The following is a 26620-nucleotide window of genomic DNA, read 5'->3' as shown; positions in this document are numbered from 1 at the left end:
ATTTATAAAATACATAAATAAAATAAATATATAAATATATAAAATAATTATTCACATAATTATTACCTCCATTTAACAAGTGCCAAGGGGTCTCACCAACAGAAGGAGGCACATCCAACCTAGCGAGATGTAATTTCTGTTGATTTACTTGAATGGTAATTATGAGCTTATCAACACAAAACAAAGATTACCAAGAAGTAATTAGCACTACTAATCATAACCACTCTAAGTCTGTCACTACAGCTTTGTCACTCTATCCATCCGCACTCATCACACAGATGCTGGAGGCAAAAAAGACTACCGGCAATGAGTTCCCCTGAAGCTATTATACAGTAAGCAAAGACTCCTATTCTAGATTGTTCTAGAAAAACTTTGTTTTTTCCCCTAGACATTTCAGACCAGGGCTCAAGTCAGGGAGCCAAAAGTCAGTGATTCCACCACCTTGTCATCTCAGTCTCTCCTTTGCCTTGGGTTCCTCTCTTTTGGGTCAAAGGTGCTCTGCAGGTGAATTCTCACTACCTGCAAAAGGGCTCGTGCATTTTGCAGAGTGATGATTCATCTCCAGATATGACTTAGATGCATCAGAGATCTAGTCTCATTTATTGCTGATGGGCTCTGCTCTCCCTAGTGACCAAACTCCAGATTTCTAAAGGCTGTTTAAATGCTTTAACAGTAGCTTATAAATCTAATGCACAAAAAAAAAGAGCCAGGTTTTAGGCAATATAAACATCCACAAGTGTAGCTAAATGGATACAGAAAAATTCAAGCTCTCGTTATATTTATATCTATATTTAAATCATTTAGGAAGATGAAGTGAATTCTTCACTTACTGGACTATCTTCTGTCCTGCCTAAATTGAGAATCTGTTCTAAAGACAATCTTGGTATTAGTCAATATGATTCAATTTGCATTATATGATCTCCCCTGAAGAACAACTGAGAATTTCAAAGGCTGAGATTGTGGGACAGGAATTAAAAAAAGACAGGCTTGGCGATTTCCAGGTTATGTCAGACTGCAGCAAATTACATCCTATAAGCTCTGTGCAACCATAGGCACAGTGTTTGCATTAGCATATCCTCCTCCTCTTCGTGAGTCAGGGTTCCGGTACATCAGATGTCTACCTAAAACAATTAAGAACTTGCTGAATTTCTCAGACTTCGGTACAGCTTAACCCAATACAGGATCACTGTAGTTTTTTTGTTTTTTTTTTTTTTTTTTTTTTTTTTTTTCCGGGATTTCTATAATTCGAGAACATCTAGCAAAATTTAGCCTCGGGTTTATCAGATAAAAAGGCTCTCATTAAAAAGTCAATGTTTACCACAGCACCACACAACAAACTCTCTTTTAAAATAAGCCGATCATCTTTTCTGTTCTATAAGGAGTATACAGACGAATGTATATCAGGCAGTTGATTACATTTTCTCCTCCAAGCCAAGTTAGGCATCCAAAACTCATTGCAAACCAACCAGTAAGACTGTCAAGAGAATAACTACTTAGAAAATAGCATGCTCAGAGGGATGTTAAACCAAAACCTCCTCACCCGTGAATTCTGGCTAACTCTTCAGGTCCATGGATATAGAATTAACATGCCAGGTACTCTGCTGTGGCTGCAACACCATATTTTGTATTCATACTTCGATAACTCTTATATCATAGGTGATGTTCCTCCAGCTGACAAAGGCATCTGAACAATGCCTGGATCATTACGGTGAGGTTCTATTGTTAAACACAGAGAATACATCTATTAGTGTTCAAGAAAACATTGGATTTGTTGTGGAAGCAAAAAAAAAAAAAAAAAAAAAAAAATCCATGCTCTCATTAGCCTCTGACATACCATTCATGATGCGTATAAAAACTGGGCTGCTACTTCTAATAAACAGAAGAGAGCCCATGCAGATTTAAGTACTCAGACAAATATAACGTGTTGCACTATGGAAAGGCAGAACTATGCTACAACAAACAAAATGGAATTCTTAACCAATTTCACTGGATACATCTCTTCTCCATTAATGCAGCCCTGGCTGTCAGTGCCAGTGGTTTTCCTAACTCCTGGCCAGGATTAAACAGTCACCAAATTGGGAGTTCCCTGCAGCTCTACCTAAAAAACGTATACCTGAAAGAAATGTGGGTCAATTCACAGAAAAGGTTCCTTTCTTCAACGTGCAAGAGTGGGATGAACAAGAAAAGAACCCATTTAAAAACAGTACATTATAACTCCAGGGCTCCAAAGGTTTATTTCATTTCAAATTAGTGCCTTCCTGCTCATTTTATCGTTACTTCATGAAAAGCTCTCTGCATTAAAGAGAGATCTCAGGGCTTGGCTTTCCTCCTCCCCACTCTCCAACCACTCTTCTCATATTCCCTGAGTTCAGCTGCATTGCACAGCAATGACAATCCCCAACTCAGCTGCTTTGTATATGGTCCTGTGAACAACCAAGACAGTAGATCAGGAAAGAGGATCTCAGTAGCAGAGAATATCAGTTCTCCATAAGAATTCAAAGAAGATGTCTAATGGCAGTCATATCTGGTGGACTGCTCCATCCTGTTTAATAATACTGGGAAGATCTAAGTGATTGACTATCAGAAAAACAATGAGATGAAGATAAATAAACAAACAAACAAACAAACAAAACATGGACACACAGATTCTTCCCAGGCTCATATTGACAGGATCTGCATATTGACGTACAGCAGCCAAGCATTAGTGCCAACCAAAGCAAATCTCACATTGGTTTCCACAGGCAGCTTGTGGTGGGTTTCTATGGGATACTTGCTTATTCTTTCTGTGCTTCCATTTTATTCCATTTTATTGTAGGGAAGCATTAAGTCTCCAGGAAAAGAATAAAAAAGCACAACACTTCCAACATTATATCAATTAAATATAAAATACTTATAAAATACACTGTTACTAGCCTTCTTCTTTAGCTATACAGGATATTCAGGCAAGAAAATTAAAAAAAAAAAAAAAAAAAAAGGGATAACTTCCACTGAGTTACAGAATGTTAAAATGGACAGCGAAGGTAGCTTTCACATTTGCTCATCACAATGCCCAAGAATGGGAAGAGAATTTTGCCCCTTTCTCAGAATAATAACGTACTGAATTTGCTGGGTCACAGCAGAATTAACATTCACACTTCCAGCCAGAATTAAAGTGGCTTTAATTCGATTTAGTTTAATTCCCTTCAAAGGAAAATTAAACTAAAATCAAATGAACACCATTTCAGATTCTGAATGTGTGTGCGCACGCATCAGTTTAATACAGTTTACATAATCCACTTGAATCCCACCTTGTTACTTAATTCAGATCAACTTTGCTGCGTGCTCTTGCTGAGACAAGCCCTCAGAGATAACATTATCCATCCTCAAGGAACAGTCGCATTTCATTATCGACACCCAACTCTGGAGAGAGCAACTCTGAAAGGGACTATGTGTAGTTGCACACAATTTATACGTCTGTCAAACAGAGAACAATGCTCTGTATATAGCTACAATAGCAATTAATACACTGGGGGTTGTTGTTCCATTAGTCACTAATTACATACTAGTTCAGTAATGCAGAAGTCTTGTTCTTGGCAAAGAAGCCGTAACTCCAAAACTACTGGCTTGATAGTTCTGTTTTTTGTTTGTCCAGGAGGAGCTTGCACTTTAGTGATCAGTTAGTTGAAAGCACCAGTGATCATACAGATCCAGAGGCAACTGCTATGTATTGCAAACCCCTCTTTAAGAACTCCTGAATTACGGCATTTGCATGAGACGAGTCAAGGTGAGTTCAGTGACTGAACAGAATTGCTTCTAGTCTTTGTCACAACATATAAGAAGAACAGTTTGTCACTGAAGATTTTTGCTTCCACTTACAAAATACAGGAGTACTGTGGCAACCTTACTCCCGTATTGTTTCATTAGGCTCTTGCAAACTCAAGAAAATGCCAAATTTGTTTGAAATTGGTTTTGGAAAAACATGAGACCTTCAGGACATCTTCAAAAAGCTAAAACAAAAAATAAAAATATTGATAACAACAACAAAAAAGAAGTAGATGGTGAAGTAAAATGGAATGGAAATTAAAAAAAAACACCAGTGCCACTTTTTAAAAAGGATGCTGCAATCATCTCCAGTGAGTTCAGGAAGAAGAGTACCGACAGGCTCATTCCATAGCTTTCTTTCTGATTTTCTTCCCGTACCCTTTTTCTCCGTTGCTGACTGCACTGTTTTACTCTAAGAACACACCTACAGATCTGCTGTACTTGGTCTGACATTGTTTGATGAGAGAACAGCAGAACCAGAGAACCTACCATCCTTCTTCTGACCCTACTGGTCCATAACAGAATAGGACACAAGTGTAACTGTTTCACATGTTTTTGTCCTTAAGAAAGCGTATGGGGCTTGAGGAATTTTGCAAAAGGACAATTTATAAAAGCAGCGATTTCCAGTCAACTCCTCTGATTAGCATTTAGTGGAAATTCTTCCCCTTTCGCCAATGACACTTCTCTCCAGTAATCTGTGATTTGAGCAAGCTCGCTCTTGGTAAGAGAAAAGGGATAGAGACAGAGTTACAGAGACAGCATTACATGGTTTTGTTATTTTTTGTTGTTGTTGTTGTTTTGTTTTTTTGTTTTTTTGAAATGAAAGCCTATACCTCTAGAAGTTGATCACTGGAACAAGTCAATGAACCATTTTGATCTCATTATTTAGAATTCAAACTTTTAAAATTAAGGCTTAATCAACTCATCTATTGCCCATCCCTCTCAATCTTGAGTCAACAACTACAGGAAAACAAAATGCCTCATGTTCCCTCTCCTCTTTGTTGCCGCTGCTACAGATGATGGAAGGATAGAAGAGAGAGATTCTTTACACTTTGACTGGTAGTTTTATTTGAAATTGCCTATATCATATCCATTTTTATACATAAAAGTCAGGAAAATCTCATACAGTTGACTGCAAACTCAAATGCAAAAGTGCCAAGTCAACTACCAAACTGACCAGTTCTTTATTGTGTATGGTGAACACCAGTAAAGAAGAAGAAAAAAAAAAAAAAAGAAAAAGAACAACAACAAAAACATCAGCAACATAATGGAAATTCAATCACTTCCTTAACTATTCACAGACTATTACTCTCTCCACAAGCTACAAGTGAAGGTAATTGAGAAGATGTACTGAATGATCCAATAGGTTTAACTTCTGCAAGGTTGTTTTTTTTTTTATGATAAAGATTTTTTCTCAGCTTAAATCGGTGTAGTGCCACATTCTTATCCATGGTACTAGAGAAATACCAAAAAAAAAAAAAAAGCATATATTAGCTGAACTTCTAAAAGTAAGGTACCTTTACAGCAAGAAATAATAAAAACGCAGAGAGAAGATTGGGACCCATCACACAGAAAGCATCCTTTATGTGTAGAGGAAGGTTGGGCTGAAACTTCCTTTGTCTTCATTTTCATTGAACAGACAGGTAAAGCTGAGGCCTAAACTGATTAATTGAGTGACTTAAAGAAAGTCTGTAGCAAAGGCAGGAATTAAGCTCAGCTCTCCTGAGGATCAATCCAGTATCTTAACAAACCCATATCTTTCCACTCAGAAGTACAATGGCTTTCCTTTGTAATTATGCAGCACAGATTTGAGAGGGGCTGATTTTACCTGTCCTTGTACTGAAAGAGCTTACAGTGATCAAGTGGGGAGGAACTGCCCTGCTAGCCTAAGAAAGCTTTTCCTTTGCTTAATTCCAGGCTACTATGTTTTCAGAAACAGAAAATACTGCATAAGCAACAGCGCTGAACCATTCTGAGGGCAGACTGAAAGAGCTTTTAATACTCTTCCATTTTAATTGCTGGAGCTTTTATTGCAGGTAGTATATGGTTATAGAATAATGTGTATGAGTTTAATGTCTGGTATGATAATATGCAAGGTGAAGATATTGAAAATTCAATTAAAACATAGTTTAGGGTATTGGTTAATTTTAATTTCCATCCCCCTTTGCCCCCATCCACCTCCTTAGCATCCAAAAAGCTTCTCCAGATACCTGAAGCTAGAAGTTATACACTACATCTTTTCTCTGATAATGCAATTTGAAGTTCGTTGCACTTCTTTACCTTCTTCCATCTGACTATCTGAAAACATACCCAAATCCCCATGCTCCTTAAACAGAAAGGAACACCAGAGTGCCGAAACTGAAGTAGTTCCTATCAAGAACAGAGCAGGATGGGAACTCTGAAGTCCTGTCTCTTAGCAGTAAGCCCTATGTCACCCACACTTACTGGAGCTTTCTTAAAAAAAATAATAATAATAAAAAATTACTGTTGCCTTTTGCCTTAATTGCTAAGTATTACATAGATGGCATTCCCTTATTTCAATGGAGTCTCACAATTTCTATAGAATCACAGCATGGTTTGGGTTGGAAGAGATGTTTAAAATCATCTAGTTCCAACCCCTTGCTTTAGGCAGGGACATTTCCCTCTAGACCAGGTTGCTCAAAGCCCCATCCAGCCTCACCTTGAACATCTCCAGGGAGGGGGCATCCATAACCTTGCTGGGCAACCTGTTCCAGTGTCTCACTGCCTTCACAGTAAAGAATTTCTTCCTAACATCTAGTCTAAATCTATCCTTTTCCAGTTTAAAGCCATTTCCCCTCATTCTGTTGCTACATGCCCTTATAAAAAGTCCCTCTCCATATTAAAGGAAAAGCAGTACACTGGGTTCTAAAAACTTTCATAACCAAACCTACCCTCTATGCAGTTTGCATAAACATAAGATTAAGCACCATGGTGATCAGTCCCAAGTAAATTGGCAAGTGGGCTCTGAGAGGCATCAGAAGAGTCAATGCAATATTTATAACTTTCATTAGCCCCACACAATGACCGAAAGTGTGCCTCATTCCTGTTTTACGCAGGGGAAAAAAAAAACAAAGCAGAGCAAAGCTCGTAATTAAGCAATGAAACGAACAATAAACAAGTAAATAAACGCACCCATCTTTGGCTCTGTACATAGACCTGTCACTCAGTGTTACCTAGAGGGATGGTCAGTCAATGCACTTGGATCTGTATGGATTACAGTGTACTCAGATGAACTCCTTTACCCTTATGGTTCTCATGAGCCCCTGGCACACCATTGCCAGCATCTTTTTTTTTTTTTTTTTGGTAACTGACTTCATTTTGTTTGCTTGTGAAGCAACACGTGAGCATCTCTGAAGCTGCTTCTTGCTAGCTTCCTCAGTCACAAAACCAATGGAAAGAGGAAACTGAGGGAAAGATGTGTACCTTCACAGCAGGGAGGTGGAGGAGAAGAGTGGAAACCTCCTCCTCTAGAGATACTGTCGACCTGCAGCACATGCTTTGAAGTCTGCCTGGATGTAAATGCACTATGAGGCCAGCAGGCAGCAAATGCAAAAAAAAAAAAAAAAAAAAAAAAAAAAAAAAAAAAAAAAAGCCAGTGTATTAATGCTGAATAATAACAGGAGAAATCCACCCTCCATTATTTCCCCTTGGGTCTTTTGAATATGTTGCCTCACTTACCACCTCCTGAGAGCTGCTCTCTCCAGAGGAGAATAGCTGCACGTGCCCCACTTCCCACACTGCTGCTGATTTGAATACATAGGCATTGCTGCTAGGTGAGTGCCATTTGAATTGACAAACTGGGATTTCTGCCGCGCGCTTCACACTTAACGCAGCCCTGCCTGGGCTTTGAAGGCAACGGCTTGTTGCCTTAGGGTCTGAAACTAACAAAGCTGAGCAGAACAAGCCCAGGGCTCCCGTTGGATTGCTCGATCAAAGACAATATTAAACAGCACTGTTTTCATAACTACTATTCTGGGGCACTTGAATAGCGAGACAAAGGAGATGAAGTTAATTTCTGTTATCATAGCCTGGTGCAGCTGCAAGGGCCATGGGAGAAGCCAACTCCTCTTTATGGCTTACACAGCCCATGTCTTTGCAGAAGCTCCCATTAAGCAAATAAGGCTTCAAAAGCTTGTCAAATGCATCCCTATTCCTTCCCCCAGACATTTTCTACATCTCATTACAGACACCAGTGAGCCTCCCTCTCTTCAACCATTTCTCTACCCCTCACAGCCATCTGCTTCACCTTTTCTGTCAGCAGTACTGCCTACTTCCGTGCCTAAGAAGATCTGAACTTGGGAAATCCTCTCAAATAGAGAAGGGGTACTCCAGGAGTTGCTCTGCAACCAATCTAGTTCACTACAGTGGGAAAATGTTTTAGCGTTCAATTTGTGTGTGGCCAGATGGGATTATCAAGTCCCAGCCTATTTTTGTTGAGATGTTGGCATAGTATGCATTATACGCATTTTTACACACCTGGATATATCTGGCGATGAAGGTCACTGAGCAGTATTGCATGACTAAGTGGAATCCGTCTCTTGTGTAGAAAATCTGCCTGAGATGTTTGAGACAATTTTGAGATGACCTTCTTATAGTGCTGCGGTCCCAGAACTGACAGAAACACCTTGGATCAGTTTTTATCTCCTTACTACCTGTTCCCAGCTGAGAATTGAGATCACTTTTGGAAATGCAAGTGCATGGTAGAACATTCTTGCACCCTCAGCTTGATCACAGTGAGGACAAGGAGGATGAGAAAACTGAATTCCTGTGAAAAACCTTCAAATTAGATGACTAACAGGGAGGAAGGTTTCAAAGAGCTTTGTTTAAAGCCTCTCTCTTCACATCTTGGGTTATTTCCCTGAGATCAGTCAGATAAAAGGAAGAAGAAAAAAAAAAGTGTTTTCCAAATTAGGGATAGGATGTGAAAATAGTACTCTGCTTGAGAGAAGCATGGTGCTCCAGAAACTGTCTTATCTCCATCAATGGACAGAATGCCACTTAAACTAAGACTGCACCTTCAGTTGTTAGCATACAGGAAGATGCTTCCAGAAATGCAATGACTCTGCCAAGGCAAGTGCTTTATGTTAACAAACCTCATCTCAGATTTCACAAGCTAGTTTCATTCACACTTGCTCTGCTCTCAACTTCCTGATTGGATGAGGAGACACTAAAACTTATAAAAGAAGCGCTTCACTGGAAGATTTCTGACTATATTCAGTGTTGATGCCCACGAAACAAAGACACAACTTGAAGCTCACAGCGGAGGGATATTTCATTTCCTATATGCATATACCTCAGATATCTTCCTGAGACCAGGGTTTTAGTACTGAAGGGTCAAAACAGACCTCATACAATTTCAGAAGAACAAAATTGTCCATTCTAATGGATGAAGGAATAAAAAGAGTAAGCTGTTCTCTGAGCTGTTCTCAATCCATAAGAGAAGTAGCCAGACTTTACAGTTTTAAAGCAAACCTTCTGGATGTAAATTGCTACATTATTTAAGTTTATTGAACATCTAACACCAGGAAATGTGCAATTCATGAAATTTTCAGTGAAGATGTATGAATGAGACTTCCTGATACATTTTTAAAATGTGAAATTATCAAAGTTTTATGCACTGTCGACTTTGGCCATATATGGTAGAGTTAATTGAAAGTGCAGTTCTAGCTTTAAAAGGGTTTATGTGAGACTGGCAATATGTATTTTATTGTCTTTTAGTTATTTGCAACTCAAAGATGCTCAAGATTATACATGAAAAGTTGTTTCTTCTAACTGCCAGCCTGCACTGCAAGACACTATTGGATCTGAGAATCCAGGTAGACGCTTTGCATCTTGCACTCTTATCACCAGCTCCGTCATTTTTTCAAGCTAAATAACATGCCTAGCTATCCTCATGCAACCCTTAAGTCTCATATATAGCCCCATAAGGAATTTGCTCACATCACAGGGAGGATGGAAAATCCTCCATTAGGAATATCCTAGATAAAAGGAACAAACCAGAAAGAAATGAATTTCACAGTGCCAGCATAAAGCAGGAAGGGTAAAGGCATCCTCAGTCAAGGAGGGCAGAACTGTCTTTGATCAGAACACACGTGCATTGTAACCTCTTCTCCTTTTAATTCCCCCTCAAGGAAATGCATCAGTTTAGAATGTTCATGGTCTCAAGTTGGAACAGAGACTGTAGAGGACAACCAAGTCGAATGACAGATTTTCAACCTCGTAGACAGAGATGGTATAAATTGAGCCTGAAGCCTCTGCTCCCTGAAATTGGATTAAGGACTCTACACTGAGTCTCCCTAAAGTAGGCAAATAGCTCTAACAGCTATTTTTTGACCTTGCTCATCATTAAAAACAAACAAGCAAACATTTGAGGGTTATTCAGTAACCCTCTACCACAGAACAACAAATAAAACCACAGACCAAAGCTTCAACTCTGATGTAGAATTCATAGTTTCCAATCAACTTTAGACTGTACCTTCAGAGTATAACCCTGGTGCAACAGGTAGATATCATACAACCTGTTAGACTACTCTGCTTTGATATACGGACATCTTCAAGCTTTTCTTTCAGGAAATGGACAAGAAACTGGCAATGTGGTTGTAAAAAATAGACCTCCATGCTCATGGTATCATCTGCTGAAATACCTCCAAGGTCTGCATTCTGCAAGTGCCCCTTCTCCCAGAAACAACTATCATTTCCCAACCATCTGCTACGACAAGCTGAGGCTTTCCCACAGACTGCCCTTCATTGCAGCAAGCCAGAGACATAGCACTCACATGCATTCAGCAGTATCAACTCTCCTCCTGCTTCTATGTGGAAGGTGCAGGTTCTTTGTTCAACTCCAATGGAAGCACGTGACTGAATACTGGGAGGCACAGAGCTCAGGCTCCAACGTGTCTAGTGATCAGAAACACGTCTTGGGTAGGAAGGAAACACTTCTACAAAGATCAGTTTGGAAATTAATGTGCTTTCTGAACTACGGGATGACCAGATCCCATTCTGTTCTGGAACAGAAACTTAGCTCTGAATATCTCATTTGCACAAGCTTGGATCAGTCACCATTCCCTTCAGAAAGGACATCCCATCACAAGAAATCCTTTTTAGTGCTAGTTTTTATTAAATGTCCCCATTTATCCGAGAAGTTTCTGCCTCGGTGTATTTGTGCAGTCATTTTTATAGCACCAGCTCTAACTAGTATCAAAAGTAGTTACTAAAATAGTGTCAATCCACTTTTTACTCACAAGCCCGAATGAAGTAAAAAGTAAGCCAATTACTTTTTCATTTCTTTTTTTGGGAAGAGAGTCTCCCTGTAAACACTGCTATTAAACAGTGCTGCTGTTAGATATCTATGCTGTGAATTTTAGAGGATGGGTGCCTAGGTTATTTTACATTTTGGATTTGAAATTCTTCAGTTTTTCTTCCCAAACTCAGCATACAGCAATGTAATTGCAAATTTGATAGCAATCACTCTCTTCCTTTCAGCATTGTGGATGTCACTTTTCCTTACAGGAGTTATGGTTTGTGCAACCCACGGAGCAACCCCCCAATCTATTCCTTATAACCAGCAACAGGAGAGTATTTCAAGGCCCCCTGTGGCTACAACAGTGTCTAAAGGAGACAGTGTCATGTGTTGACTCAACATCTGGGTGTGAAGTGACAAACACTCAGTCGGGGGTTAGAATGAGATTAGCAAAATCCCATGGAACAACGATTAAAAGGTGCTGTAACAAATCCATTTGCTGCATGCAACAAATACAATTACTAGACAAATTACCTCTCCCACTCCACTCCTGTCCCTGCAGCAGGTGAGGACTGGAGAACATTTATCCCTCAGGCTCCAAACCTTGGCTAACTTTTTAAGTGGCAGAGATCACCTTTGACTGAAGGTAACCACAGTAGCTCTCTTATCCCCCCTCAGTGAGTAATGCCTCTATAGGGCACACACACTGCCTAAATAGTATCTAGAAAAGAGTTGGGTTCGTTGGCCTTCGAGCCTTTTATTTCTAGCTCCCATCTTCATGAACATGCACCCTTACCATTCAATAGCAACTTGACCCTATCAGTATATATTTTCACTTCTGGAGTTGCCAATCTTCTCCTTTTCTTCCTTTACTGAATTTCTCATGCCTTCCCATTCTGGAGCGAAGGGGGCAATCTAACACTACCTAAAGCAAAGCAGCAAGTCTGTCATTTTTTTCCCAGGACTTCTATATTTCAATAAAGAAGATGTTATAGTAGAAAAATCAAAAAGTTCAACACAAACAGCTCAAGGCTAGGGAGTGTTCCTCATCCCTGGTTCAGACCAGAGTCCAACTGTACTCCTATTGCACTGAATCTGAGCTAACAAGCTCTCCTACTCTGCTATGGAGCACAGAGTAGAGACGTCATTACCAACAACTGCCTTGCACATACTGAGGTTAATGCCAAGTCCAAGCAAAGACACATCAGTTTCCATCTCACTTCAGCCGTCTCTGTACACTGATCCTCAGCACTGCTGGGATGTGTTGCTGAGACTTTTGAACTGGCTTTGCACAGACTGGGAAAGTCCAGCAACACTTACCAGTCTGGACTGCATGCATATACTCCTTGCCTTCCTGCCCAGTAAACAGATTGCAATTTGCGTACTCTGGTACCTGAACTAATAAAGTATGATGAACTCTCTCTGGGTCTGCATCCATGGCACAAGTAATCTTTAGTCTGGATGATCTATACCACATATCCTGGCTGTTCCATTCATCTTGCATTACCTTTTGCCTCTCAAAGTCCTTGGTGTCAGCCAGCACAGTGACTACTGCACAACTCCGTCTAAATTCATGCTATTCTCTTCTGAAAGAAGTGTTAAACTGGGTGGCCAACAACATTTATTTAGTTTTCACTATTCAGTTCCTGTTACGAACAATATAAGAGCAAACCAGTTGGCTGATTTTCCCTCCACTGATCAAATCCTACTATCTTGTTCCACCTCTGTCTCCCTCATGAGTACAGAGGTGGTACTGGTGTGCCTCAGCTCCAGTGACACACCAGGAATGCTACAAGCTCAACCACAATGAGCTTCTGAGCCCAGAGAGACTTCTTCACTTATTCAGCCATCCTGAAAAGATGTGAGAAAGAAAAAACAGCAAGAGATGTATGGATCGTGAGATGGTAGAAGAAAGGAAAGATGGTAAAAAGAAGGAAACCTGGCAAAGTCTAAGACATCTGACAGAACAAAGGTATGGCCACACATATTGAAATATCACCTTATTGGGTGCCCAGGAGGCTTCCTTTGCCTACCTATCTGAAAAAAAACCAAACCCATCAACATTAAAGGAAAGAAGGAGGAAAAAGCATTGGGAACTAAGCAGTTATTACTCTATAATTATTATTTAGTTAATACAGCAGAAGACTTCCTCATGAGTCTGTTTTGGGCCAGGATCTGTGTCACAGCAGGAATAACACAAGGCAAGAAAGTAAAATGCTTTAAAGAATATGGTTCTTTGTGAGACTGGAAGTATTAACTGTGATTCAGAAATTAATGACAGCATAAAAATCTATTAAGGCATCTAGACTGTCTCTCAAGGGACCTTTTCACGCTTGTAGTGCACGGATTATTCTCCAGGGCTCTGCCCAGCTAAACTTCAGATATCTCAAATGACAGCAATTCCACCACATTTCTTAACAAAGCTATTTCACCACCTAATCTCCTTCTTCCCATTAAGTATTTTTCTCTCTTGGCAATTATTTTCCCCTCTTCCTTCCTCCAAATTTTGTACCATGAGACACTTCTAGCTCTCAGTCCACACTATAGAATTCTTCACGCCTTCCCAGCATGCCTAGATCATTAGCATAGCTCCTCTTTAGTCATTTAGCCAAACAGCTATATATTTAGCTCTCACAAGCATTCCTCATAAGTCAGTCCCTCCAGCCCCTTAATCGTTCTCATTGCAATCCTCTGAATTCCCTCTAATTTTGTTTACATCTTTCCGGAATTGAAGTGCCCGGAACCAAGTGCAGTAAACAACAACAGCTCGTTATCTGGCTAGACTGTAATTCCAGTGATCACAGCACAGGCCCCACATATGCCATGCACACACAGACACACGAATGTGCTCACCCTCTGGTCCAGAGGCAGCATCATCATAGGATACAAATCCCACACCACACATCCCCACCGCAGTAACATCAGCTGGGCTTCTTTCAAAGAAATCCAACTCCAAAACTGATGGAGATGATCTTCAGAGCTTACAAAACTTGGAGGAGACTTCTCGTGAGCTGACTCTATTATTTTCAAGTTTTAAAATTCCCTGCCTTTTCAGGCACAGTCACAATCCAAACAAATATAACCACTGTCTACCACAAATACAAGCCATAACCTAAATCACAGAATCATAGAATGACTTGGTTTGGAAGGGACTTGAAGGATCATCAAGCTCCAACCCCCCATGCTCCTATGGTTCCAGTCTCATCAAGCAGTGTCCATAAAAAAATGCTGTTCCCATTTTTGAGACACTAAGGGATATATGCCAACGGTGGTTTTTCTGAGCATTTTCCTCAGAAACTGTATCTAACCCTTGGACAACCACATACTTTGCCATCTGTATTGAAAACTAAATTGTTGTTAGCAGGAGATTTGGCCTAACATCCCAGAGAAGTAAAACAGGTGACAAATCCTAAAGGATGCTCTTTTAACTGATGCAGGCTCAAGACAGACACCAACTACTGACTGCACACTGGTTATATTTTTGAATTTTTCATCACAACTATGGAGGCCACCATTTTCAGAACTTCTTTTGTTTTAGATGATAGTTGAGACTTCGATGTAATCTTATGAGAGCAGATAGCACATCTCAGAAAAGCCTTTAAGCACTTGTGACTTAATCTGTTCTTGAAATATGAGCTGGAATTTTTCCAACAGGACACTTTTTTTTCTTCTTAGAGAAATGCCAATTCAGTGAAGCAGAGTTATTCTGCAGAACCATTTGGTTTGCTTCAACAAATTTGTGGTGAACTTCAGGCTCAGTTCAGAAAGAAATGTGCCAATGATCCTACCAGCTCCCAGGGCATTGGTGGGGTAGCCAAGGCATCCCAAAGAGATGCCAACTCCACAAAAAGTGCTCATCTAGACGTTCAAGATCCTCCCAAGTCTTCACCTGCAACAATTTCAAAGCCTCTTCTCACATAGCATACCCAGGTCTGCACAAATCTCAAAGATGATGCTCTAAGGATCTTTGCTTCATGGCAAAAAAAAGGGCTGGAATTCAAAGTGTTCTGTCTCCACAGCACCTCTCATCGCTGTTTCTCCTCCACAGCAGCTTGAGAAACACCTCATCACCAAGGACAGCTTGGACTGTTTCATATTTTTGTGTTGTTTTGTGCAGCAGGGAGAGAAAGAGACCAGAAACTTCAGGTTAATCAGGGGATGAGCAGAGCCTGCAAGCAGAGGCTGTAAGAGCTCCCTTGAAGCCTGAAAGAAAGCCTGAAGCCACAAAGCTTAACAGCAAGACAGAGCAAGGCCAGTCAAAATATTCTTTTCTGCCTTTCTTCTAAGCACACAGAAGAGAAGAAAGATGACTGCATTGATGACCTGAGCTTCAGGTCCCTCTAGGGTAATGCCACAGTTTATTTAGCTCATGCTACAGCATGAACTTGATTTTTGTTGTTGTTGTTTTTAACAACCTGATCTGTTATTGTCCTCTGACTGCTGGGGGTACACAAACCAGTCACCAGCAGGCATCTAAGATACATGGAAAAGGAGAAGAAGGCTTCTACCTTCACATCAGCTCTCTTGCTGCTTTCTCACCTTCCCTCTCTCACTAGGCCTAGGCTACAGGCAGTCCTTAGACCATTTTAGCTTGACATAATTTATCTTTTTTTTTTTTAAACTAAGAATTTACTGTTAGCAAAACCCATAACACAGCTCCAGCATGAAGACTCTTCCAGACAAACCACTTCCATATACAAAATGCCCATAAGCACAAAACCCTTTGTAGGGGTATGCCTGCAGTCAGACTGTTACTCAGCTGGCTAAACCTGACACATGACACGACACAGCTCTGCTGGACACAGTCCTTGCTGTTGATGCAGCTAAACTAGCAAAACCATGTTATTGCAGTCACAGCCAAAGCACAGATTTGCTGGTTTACCCATTCATATTGCATCCAGCCCAGGAATATTTTGCTCATATGTTGGGGGGAAAAAAAAATAAAAAAAAAAATGATTGGTTCAGCTAAGCTGAACTGTTTTAGAATGTCAGTGCCTTAAACCGCACAGCTTACATGTGCAAGAAAGCTTCCCTTCATCCTCTTTCTCTGTTCTCCAGAACTCTCACATGAAACTGTAGGAGTCAAGCATGTCCTCTTCACTCTCTACACTGTATTTCATGCCCAGGTGAATGGAGCATGACTAAGTTACCATCTTACACTGAAGCTATCAGAAAGATGAGAAGGGGTAGCCACAGCAATGATTCTGTTTCATTGCAACAATCTCTTGCCATGTCAAGATAGAATGCAAATCTGCTATGAATAATAGTCACTCCAGAAGCATACACAGCTACACAGATATCACTAATCTTGCTACATTCACCTACTGAACTAACATTTCACAACTCCTCCCTTGCAGTAAATGCAACCCTGATCCACATTTGTTAACACAGCACAAATATCTGTACTCTGCAACTTAAATATTTTTCGTCACATGCACATAAACACACCCATTTATGATTATCTTATTTGTCACACACATCCCCCTAAAAGCCAAGGAGGGTATACTGAAAGGTCTCTGGTCAGAACTTCACATACAAACCACATATACAGGCATGAATAGAACTGGATGTTGTGAAATAATTGAAGCCATTGTAGAACAAAATAGCTTTACAAGGCAAACAAAGCACTCAAACAAGTAGATGGAGTCACAGCAGCACAAGTCTAAACAAATTCACACAACGAAAATCCACAGATGCCACTTGAAATAACTCCTTCTCCCCCTAAGCAAATCCTTGCTTTGTCAGACTCCCAAATGTACATCCAGATGGTCAGCTTCACCAAACCCCATGCATGCAGTAGGCACTGGCCACGAGGGTAGCAGCCAGGATGTCCCAAGCTCTCAATCACAGCGTAGCTTTGGGTCAACTAACAAGAACTAAGCACATCCAGGCTCCATGTATGTGCAACAGCCAGAGGGCACATAGAAGAACATTAATAGTTATTGTCCCAGTATATTGCAAGGATTCATTAGTTCCAGCCTGCAACTTGCCATCAATACAAGTGCTAAGGGACAGAGGGGAAGGAGCTGTGATTATGCACTTACATTGCATACTTGTACCCCAGTGGCTGCATGCTGATATGCTATTGATTACCTGGATGGGAAACTCCACAGCCCTCCATTCATCTCCTCCTTACTCCCTCCCTCATTATACTGCTTCTGTTCTGCTTGCCGTGTGTTCCCCCCAACAGCCAAGTGCACATCTCCAGAGAAGGGACATGCCCACCCTCTTTTTGGGACGCTCTACCAAACCTCAAAGACACTAGGAAACGCGCACCTATGAGAGCATACAGAGGCAGACAGTAAAGAAACAGGTTTAAAGGAAAAGCCATCTGCAAGGGAGTTTCTATAGTATGCTTCATATAACCTAGGAACCACGAAAGCCCTGCCTGTGAACTTGCAGATCCAGTTATACTCCCATTTGCTTCAAGCTAAGACTCTTCCTTTGAAGTCATCATCTTCCTGAAAATCATTCAAAGTCCAGTACCCCTACAGCTGCAAACCAGAGCAAAATCTTATTCTGTACTCGTGAGTAAACAGTAAGCAAATTGAAGGTAAAGGGCCTTTTTCTTCTCAGAGAAGAAATTTTCCCCACAGGCGTTGACACAGCAGATATGGTCAGAAAGACACTTCACTGTAAGGCCCTGCACACCTCAGCAAGGAAGAATATTCCCCCTTTGGCTCAGAGAAATCACAGCAGCACCCCCCTGCTGTTCCCCTTCCTTCCATTGGGATGAGCAGGGCCATGGTGCCTTACTGGAAGGCAACTTGCTGGAGGAAGATCATGGGGAAACGCCTCAGCTTCCAGTATATCCAGCACTGACCCCAGATCCCATAGTCCTCCTGTTTAAAGCCCTCTGGGAACCACAGAGCAATAGCATAGCCGAGAATCAAGCCTGAATTTCTCTTTTTTTTCCCACCCACTCCTGCAAGAATCACAAATCCCCAGCATTTCTTCTTCCTTTCCGTATTGTATGCAGGGATCTCTGCCCTTCCCTGACACTAGGAGAGGGCTTTGTCTCACATTCTCACCCCCACAGATCTTCATCTTGCCCTTATCTATTCCTTATCACAGTGGGACAAGACGGTCTGTACTGTGCTTGGTATTTTTCATTTTACCCCAGATAAAAATGACAGCAGGAAGAGCACATCAGCTGTCAAAAACATTGCTGACTGAGCCTGAGCAGCACACAAAGCTGTGGCGCACAGTTTCTTTAAGGAAAAGGGATCTTGAAGAGGAAAAGGATCAAGCTCCCTACAGGGCCCACAGACAGCAACCTCCCAGCAGCCATAGTGCACATAAGGGGGACTATTTATTGCAAAGCACACGCCTGCATATTCCAAGGCACACATGGAAGATTTACCCCAGACTCTTCTGCAATGCCTTTCTCTGCTTCCACTACAGTTTTCACTTGATCATGAAATTATTCCATCCTTTAGCAACCCCAGCTAATCTTTCTCCACATCAAGTCCATCAGCTATTCAGATCTGCCCAGAAGAGGCAGTTTCACTTTCATACATTCATAATCACCTTTTTCACGGTAGAGCACACAGGTCCATAGGCAGTGTGGTGGTGCTGCCCCATCAACCTCTGAAGGCCCCAGTGCAGAGCCCCCAGTCACTGCTGCACTCGGGCCCACATGTTAATATCACTGCTTTCACCCATTACCTAGGTAAATTGGTCTTGTACAGAATGAATCTGCTGAGTGATGGAGATGATCCCTACCAGCAAGGCAACGAGCACTGGAGGCTTACAAGAGGCACACAAGAAGGAAGTGAACTCTCAAAGCACTTGCTTTGCTATCAACATAGAATGACAGCAGCCATGTTCTTCACCCTGATCAGAAGGGGCTGCAATACTTGTGGGATGATAAGGAGGTGCAAGAAGGGACTCTTGAAGGACTTATGCCCTCCTTGGACCACTACCACACATGTGGGTGCTTACAAGCTGCAGAGGAGCTCCCATAAACATAGGGACCAGGGCTTTTATCACCCAGCTAGTAAAGCCCTTACAAGAGGAGATATCTCATAAAATAAGAGGAAGCAAATTTCTACATATTATAATAAAGCTCTCTGAGTGTGGAGAAGTATGCTCAGATTTTTTAACAGGAAATGGGTTGTTACTGGTGTGGCAAACATCAACCCAAAAGGTTGCAAATAGGGGAATAGGACTAGAAGTAACATTTGGGATATACTTTCAGTGTTTCTTCTTTGCGGATATAGAGCCTTTTCTGCCTCTTTCTCATCTTAAACATACAAGGAAAGCATTTTCCTTTTTTAGGTATTGAGCCTTTTCATCATTTAAGGAAACACAAAGCACTGGATTGAATCATTTCCTCATCAATACAGTCTATCACATCAGAGTCTCACCTGCCCCAGTTGATTGAAAGAGCTGGAAAGAGAAAGAAAACCAGGAGAGAAAGGAAGGACTTTTCTCTCCAGTCTCAACATTACCCAACTGCACAGCTACCACCACACACTGTTACACAGATACTACAACACCAGTCTTAGCACGCACATACATTCTTTCTCCTCCTCTCTCTGTTCCCCCCATCCATTACACATTATCAGCACAGAAACACTTGGGTACATGCCTCCATCCATATAGATTGCACAAGCCTTGCGCATTAACAAACACATCATTTTTCACACCCACACTGCCCACTAACATTATAAAGCACAAGACTTCACAGATAACATTTGTACCGCATATCAACCCAAGGCATCCTACTCCACTTGCCCAAGTGCCTCCATGACTTCTTTCAGATTCATTTCCCTATTTATGAATACCCTTGAGCGACTCAAAAAATGCATCATAAATAAATGCCACCTGTACTATGCAGACCAGTTCTGCACGACATTTCTGAAAGCATCTACTTCAACTAATTGGCTACGGGAGAATTCTAACGATTTAAAAACCAAACAACACCAATCTCCTGCAATTAACCAATGAGGTGGGGCAATGGGGGGGAGAGAGGGGTTGGTTAAAATAAGCTGGGATAATTTTTTTTCTGAAGGGAATTGTAGATTTGAAACAGCTGTTATTTCTCAAGGGGATTTTATTTAGAAGAATTTTCAATGTGAAGCAAATGTATAATTTTTAAGGCATTCGCTTCTTCAATAAAAATCTCAGGTGGGAAAACAGAACTTCTCATATTGGCAGCTCGATTAATTTCGAGTAATAGGAGGTAAAAGCAAAAACAATAAGAAGTTATTTTAAGTGATCAAGATGCAATTTTTGATAGACACAAATAATTTGCTTCTCCTTCTCACCCTCGCACACCACATTTTGAGTTGTGGGTTTGTTGTTTTATTTTTGGGGGTGTGGGGGAAGGAAGAGGGAGGGAGTGAAGGAGGGGCTGGGTGAGGAAAAAAGGAAAATCCAGCTTCCAAGTTCCATCCGATAGTCTGATCCTTATCAGAAGCTACAGGCACACCGAGCTAAGAGACGAATCCCTTCAGGGGAAGAACTGCAGCATGCTACCAGCAGTTCCCACCCACCGGCAGCGCGGGGCTGCTCTGCTCCTCCCAGCGCCCGGCAGGAGGACCGGGACAGCGGCCGGCCGCCCCCCAGCCACCTGCCTCCCGGACAGCGCGGAGATGCGGTAGCACGCAGCCTGAGGCATCGGGTTAAGAAAACGTAGCGATCGGATCCTCCGGGCAGCAATCAGAGCCTCGAGCCTGTGGGGAACGGGGGTTCAAGTCCCTGTGCCCCTCAGGCAAGGACAGGCATCCCATCGCACGTCCCCAGCAGAGCTGCTTGGGGCTTGCCTCCGTCCCTCGGCACAGTGCAGCCCGTAGGTCTCCTGGCAGCCTCCGTCACGCTTCCCCCCGTCCTCCATCGCTTGCTATTACCGAGTCTCAGCTCAGCACCAGCCTCCCTCCTCCTCCTCATCCCCTGCCCGGTGGCCTTGGGCGAGCAGGAGGCGGCCAGAAGCTCCTTCAGCGTTCCCCCGTACACCACCAAGCGGACGGTGAGGAAGAGAAGGCGCTGGCAAGTTTGGGGCAGCTCCAGGTACAGCCGCCCGGCTCCGGAGGGACGCGCTTGGAAGCGGAGACAGGGTCACTGCCTGTCACAGCCGGTGCTGCGGTTCTCTAGGGCAAGTGTTCAAAACCCGTGCTCAGCAGGGTTACAGAAACGTACCGGGCTCATTATCACGCTTTCACCGAAAGCCAATTAATTTGAAATAAGTGGCTCTCCACAATACCCCCCCTCCCGGCCGTCTTTTTCTTTTAAATGAAGGGGGGGGAAAAAAAAAAAAAACGAAAAAAAAAACAACCAACAACAAAAAACCCAACAACAACAACCACCACCACAGAGGGACACAATACTTTCCTATTCTTAACTCCTTCAGCTGGTTTTGGGCTTGCCCGGGATGCACTCCGCACCTCCTCGGCAGCCCTAATGTCCCTGCTTCCCCATCTCCTCACCCCCAGCTGTGGGAAGGGAAGGCACTGAATTGGAACCAGCAGCAGAACGGGGCTAGTTTATACCACATCTGAAGTTTGGGAAAAGAAGTGGCAGCTCTTGGTTTGGTCTCCCGCATCCCCAATCCCATTTGAAAACCCAGGGAGGGCAACTGTGCTGTTTCTGCCTTCTCAGAGGGTTCCTGGTGAAAGAGCCATCCAGGGACCTTCCCTGATGCTTTCTGTCACAGCTGTGGCAATGGTAACTCACTAAGACAGAAGATAACACAGCCCCCAAGCCTGACATAAGCTGCATACTGGAAAGGATGAGCACAGACCTCTCAGGGAAGAGCACCCCAGACCTCTCAAGCAGCAACCAGTTGTGCTAGGATTGGGATGCTCTGGTTGCAGTTCAAGGAAAGCTTCTGACTCAGTGTGAAGTGAAGCAGCACTGACTGCAGGCTAGGAAACAAGTATCAGAGAGGAGCAGTGCTCAGAGCCTGCATCCATCTTCCTTGAGAGGTCTGTGTTCATGGGTAGATGGGGCACTGAGGGATGTGGTTTAGTGAGCATGGTGGGGATGGGCTGATGGTTGGACTAGATGATCTTTTCCAACCTCAGTGATTCCACGATTCCAGAGCAGAGGGAAGTTCACAGCAGCTCCCCAACTTCACCGCTGACACCCAATATTTGTGGTATGCAACTGCTGGTGTCCTGTCACCCTGCATGCATCCTGTGTGCTGGAAGAAATCCTCCGAGCCCATCAGAATCAGCTACTTCACAGAGGAAAGCAGGTGGAAGGTGCTGGGGCTGGATTCATGATTCAAAGTGCGCAAGTTTGAGCAAAAATATGTGACAGTGAAAAAGCATGTGTATGTAATGCAGAGACAGAGAGGTTGTGTGGAAGGAAACACTTGGTAAATGTGAGAAAGAGGGAGAAATTGAGGGATTCTGCAGTAGTGTACACAGTAGTGACAGGTAAGCATGAGGGTGCAACAGAAAGAACATGTGTAACAAGGAGCGTGCCTGCACGATCTGCTTAGTGGACATAGAACAGCAAATGTGAAACTGTGCATAAGTATGAGGAAAAGGGCTGAATACTGTGACAGGGCATCCCTCCATATATCACAGTGTGCACAGGAGTGTGAGAGGTGAAGACAGTCGCAGTGAGATCCCCTCAAGGTGCATGCAAGATGCTGTGAATGCAAGACTGTGCAAGGCAGGAGCCAGATAGGTGCATATACACAGAGTAGAGATGTACCGTTTACATGTACATGCACTTGCAAGACCAGTGCAGCAGAACAGGCATAGGATGTGCAAGCAGCCACCAAAACCAGTGTGCAGGATGAAGAGAAGGCACAAAGAGAGGCTTGAAGGATGGAGTGAGGAAGAGCAAATGTGAGCGAGAGAGCAGCAGACTGGCACTCCAGGAACTGCATGTGCTCAGAAGCTAGAACTGTATGTGCCAGAGCGAGTTTATTCATCTTCCATGCTATATTCATGAGTATGTGCACAGGGGTATACGGGACCACTGATATGTGTGAGTGAGCCTGGATCATGCACAAGCTGTGATTTCCAGGGCTATGATTATATGTGCATGTGTGATGTGTATTTATACATACAGCACGGGATGCATTAACCCTTAACTCCTGTTTACAGAAAGCATCTCAAAACCAGCTAGCATGTCTGTCATCACTTCTAACTAAATTCTGTACTCACACTTGGCTCTTGAAGCAAGAAACCCAGCTGGCAATTCTCCACTGAACAAAATCCCATACCCAACAAATTTCCTTCTCCCGTCTTTTCCTCCTTTTTTTTTTTTTTTTTTTTTTTTCCTCTTGAGGAGAGGAAGGACAATGTTTTTGCAAAGAGGCACCGAGGCTTCTCTAACCTCTCCCCTTCACCAGCAAAACCAAAATACCAAAATAAAATAAGACAGGAAAAAAAAAAAAAAAAAAAAAAAAAAAGAAGAAACTTAACACTGATCTCCTTAGGAAGGTGAGGAATCCTGAAGCATCAGTACTCATGCCCCAGAGTGCTGAGGAACACTGACTGTAGATGAGAGGGATACCCACATTCACCCACCCCTCTCTCCCTTTGCAAATCTTCTCGTTTCCCCCCCCCTCCAGCTCCCCCTCTGCAAAAGCATAAATACAGCAGCAAAGTCAGTCACATGCAATGTCCTCTAACCATAGGATTCACCGAGAACGATCTCTCCTTGGCTTATTATATTTCCTGAGGGGGAGAAGGCTTGACAGGGGGGTGGGGGGGGGGGGGATAAGACAGAGGAATCTAAATAGCTCCAGCTTCCAGCTCCATGTTTCCATTCATCCTCAGTCCATCAGCCTCAATGCAAGCGAAGGGGTTTGAGGAGGTTGCAAGAAAGAACTCATCACATACCTTGCAAGGAGAAGAGGGACAGGAAGAATCCCAGCACCCAGATACTGTGCAGCCAGTAGGTCCTCATGCTTCTCTCTCACTCGCTCCGCTTCCTCTGCCTTTTTCTCCGTCTCTTCCCTCCTCTCTCAGTTTCTTTTTCTTTTTTTTTTTTTTTTTTTTTTTTTTTTTTTCCTCTTCCCCCTCAAATAAAACGGGATGTGTGTTTCCCTTCAGTCCCCCTGGGCTCTGCTCTACCAGCCCTGGCAATCCAGTCACAGGGAGGGCTGACCCGTGGTGGCCAGATTCCCAAACAACCTCGCACTCTCCCCTCCAAGTGCGGGAGGAAGGGGGGCCAGGTTAGATGCTCGCCGTACCCTGCGCTGGCTGTAAACACAGAGAATCTCTCTGTCTCTCTCCTGCAGCTCCAACTAAATGCGACTGTACTTAAACAAGCAATGCCTTATAGGACAGTGCTCTGAGCAGAAAAGATCCCACCTCTGCCACCTAGTGTTGCAAGCCTGCTCATTTATTTCATTTATATATATATATATATACACACACACACACACACACACAGACACGTTATAGAAATATGGCTCTCTCCTTCTCCTGAAAACATCTCTCTTGGATCACAAGTCTATGAGCCACACTTGGGCTCAAGAGTCCCTAAGGCTCCATCTGACATGGAGAAGTTATTTAGGAAAGGAGAACACTCCTCATCACTGCAGTGAGAAATGCAGAGGGGCAGGTTTGATTTCTCAGCGGAGTTCTGCCTGACAGATCCCAAATCCAGGGTCTCTCTGATGCTGGTGGCACCGCCAGGCGGTACGCAGGGGGCCAGAGAGGGACTTAGGCACACCGACTGTAATTACAGAGCTGCCAAGGCCTCCAGGACAAATAGCATGTATCAGACTGCATTAATCTTTGCTGGATTTCCCGTGACTTCCATGCTATTTCAGAGGGACCAGAAGGAATCACTCTGTGTAGGAAATCCAGATTGCAAAACCACTGTTTGCTTACAGCAGGTTTCTCCCACAACCCCTCTCCCTTCAAACGCAGGTTCCTCCTACCTTACACAAGATGAACTTTCTTCCCAAGGAGTAATTAGCTCCTGTAGCTTCATTGCCCCCTGAAATCATTGCTTCTGGTGAGAAGAGCAGCAGTAATGAAGTACTACTTAACATTCGCACAGGGCTTTTCATCAGTCACTCTCCAGGCATTTCAAAAAAAAGGTGTCCTTTTGCAGCTGGGGACACGGACACCGTGCAGCCTTTGAGAAGTCACTGCGAAGTGGCAGTCCAGGCAAACTGCCCCCCAGCCCGACGGCCCCTCCTGGGCCACACCGTGCCCTCACCACGGTTGTCATGGCAGCCTGGATGTCACTGCTAGGAGATAACAATCACAATTTACACATCACAAACGTTGCTTAACCACCCACAGGCGAGGCCCTCAAAGGCTGAAAGTTCAGGCAGAAGCCAACAGGCAAAATATCCCTCCACATGCATGGCCACAGGCAGGAGTCCAGGCTCCCAGAGGGTCTTCAGTAGCTTTCACAAAACCTGAGGAAACTTCAGTTAATGAAGGGCCTGGCCTGCAAGCTAGGAAGGAGAGAGGCTGATGAAGATGCAAAGGGCTTGGTCCTCACTACTGATCTAGTAATAGCAACTCAGGGGGAGAAAAGTACCCACAGGTGGAACAGGCAGCAACAGCTGTTCTTGTTAAATATCCAGTCTGTCCTAGATCTTCTAGACAAATCTTAAAAACTTGGAAAAAAAAAATTCCTCTTGGAAAGTACGTCCAGAGTCAAAGATGTGGAGAGAGAGTCTCCTTATGAATTCCCCTAGAACACTGAGGAGACAACGCATGCATAGGAAGGGTATGCAGGATTCTTGCCACTAAAGAAGTAACACCACTCCAGCAGTATTCCTTTTTAGACTGCTTTAGAGCAAGCTGCTCTGCAAACTGAAATTACAAAGCCTGCCTTCTCATGACCAGATCCCATCATATTCCTATGACATTCCCTGCAGCAAAAATAAACTGTTTGCTGCGGGTAGTCCAGAAGTGCATACTTGCTTTGTAGTTGACCAAAATGCACACTGCAATGCAAAACAGAGATAGCGTCTGGCCTGGCTGGCTGCCGCCAGGTGCCTTTCCCCCATGGACAGAGTGAGGCATTACCTAATCACCAGCTATTAAGAACCATACAGGTGCAAACTCACTTTCCAGCTTTCCGCCCTCTTTTAAATGTGGTTGAAATTGGTTGGGAGGAACAACACATGGAAAAAACAGATTGATGCATCCTATCAGCTAGGCTTCATTTCCTGAGAAAATCAAACTAAAATATTAGAGCGGATTAGAGTCAGCTGACTCCAGTCAGCTGGAGGAACACGCTTCTTTTTCACAATTTCCCTTTTACAATGGTTTTCATCCTCCGATGCCAACAAATTACCTTATAAAAGACAGCATGCGCAAAAGATAAGCCTGCCCCACAACGTTTGTTTGGAACTCACTGTGCCGAAGTGAAGTGCTGTCAAGCCAGTTAGTATGTTTTTAAGTGCTGCCGCAGGAATTCCCACCAAGGGGGGGACAAGGCACTACGAGGACCAACTAGGCCAGCCCTCAACCACGTGCCCATGTCATACTTGGGATATGAGCATCCTGTTGGATCTAATCCTCTTTGAATTCTTTGAGCATTGACAGAACAGCAACATTGCAATAAATAATAATAGGAAAATCAGAATTAGATCTATGTTTCAGACCATAAATTGCAGGG

At 43.0% G+C, this 26620-nt stretch overlaps 1 protein-coding gene across 1 annotated transcript in view; it reads right to left on the bottom strand.

Annotated features, from left to right (window-relative positions):
* LSAMP (limbic system associated membrane protein) overlaps positions 1-24306 on the bottom strand; it is a 977871-nt gene extending 953565 nt beyond the window's left edge. Inside the window, exon 1 of the mRNA XM_019618792.3 lies at positions 23869-24306. Within this exon, the coding sequence (XP_019474337.1) occupies positions 23869-23935 (67 nt within the window). The 5' untranslated portion in view covers positions 23936-24306. The remainder of the gene's footprint in view (positions 1-23868) is intronic.
* Positions 24307-26620: the final 2314 nt, after the last annotated feature.

This window comes from Meleagris gallopavo, chromosome 1 (genome assembly GCF_905368555.1).
Source record: "Meleagris gallopavo chromosome 1, MGAL_WU_HG_1.1, whole genome shotgun sequence".
NCBI classification, from domain to species: domain Eukaryota; kingdom Metazoa; phylum Chordata; class Aves; order Galliformes; family Phasianidae; genus Meleagris; species Meleagris gallopavo.
The sequence above is the reverse complement of the archived record's forward strand: the minus strand, read 5'-3'. Positions and strand labels throughout refer to the sequence as shown.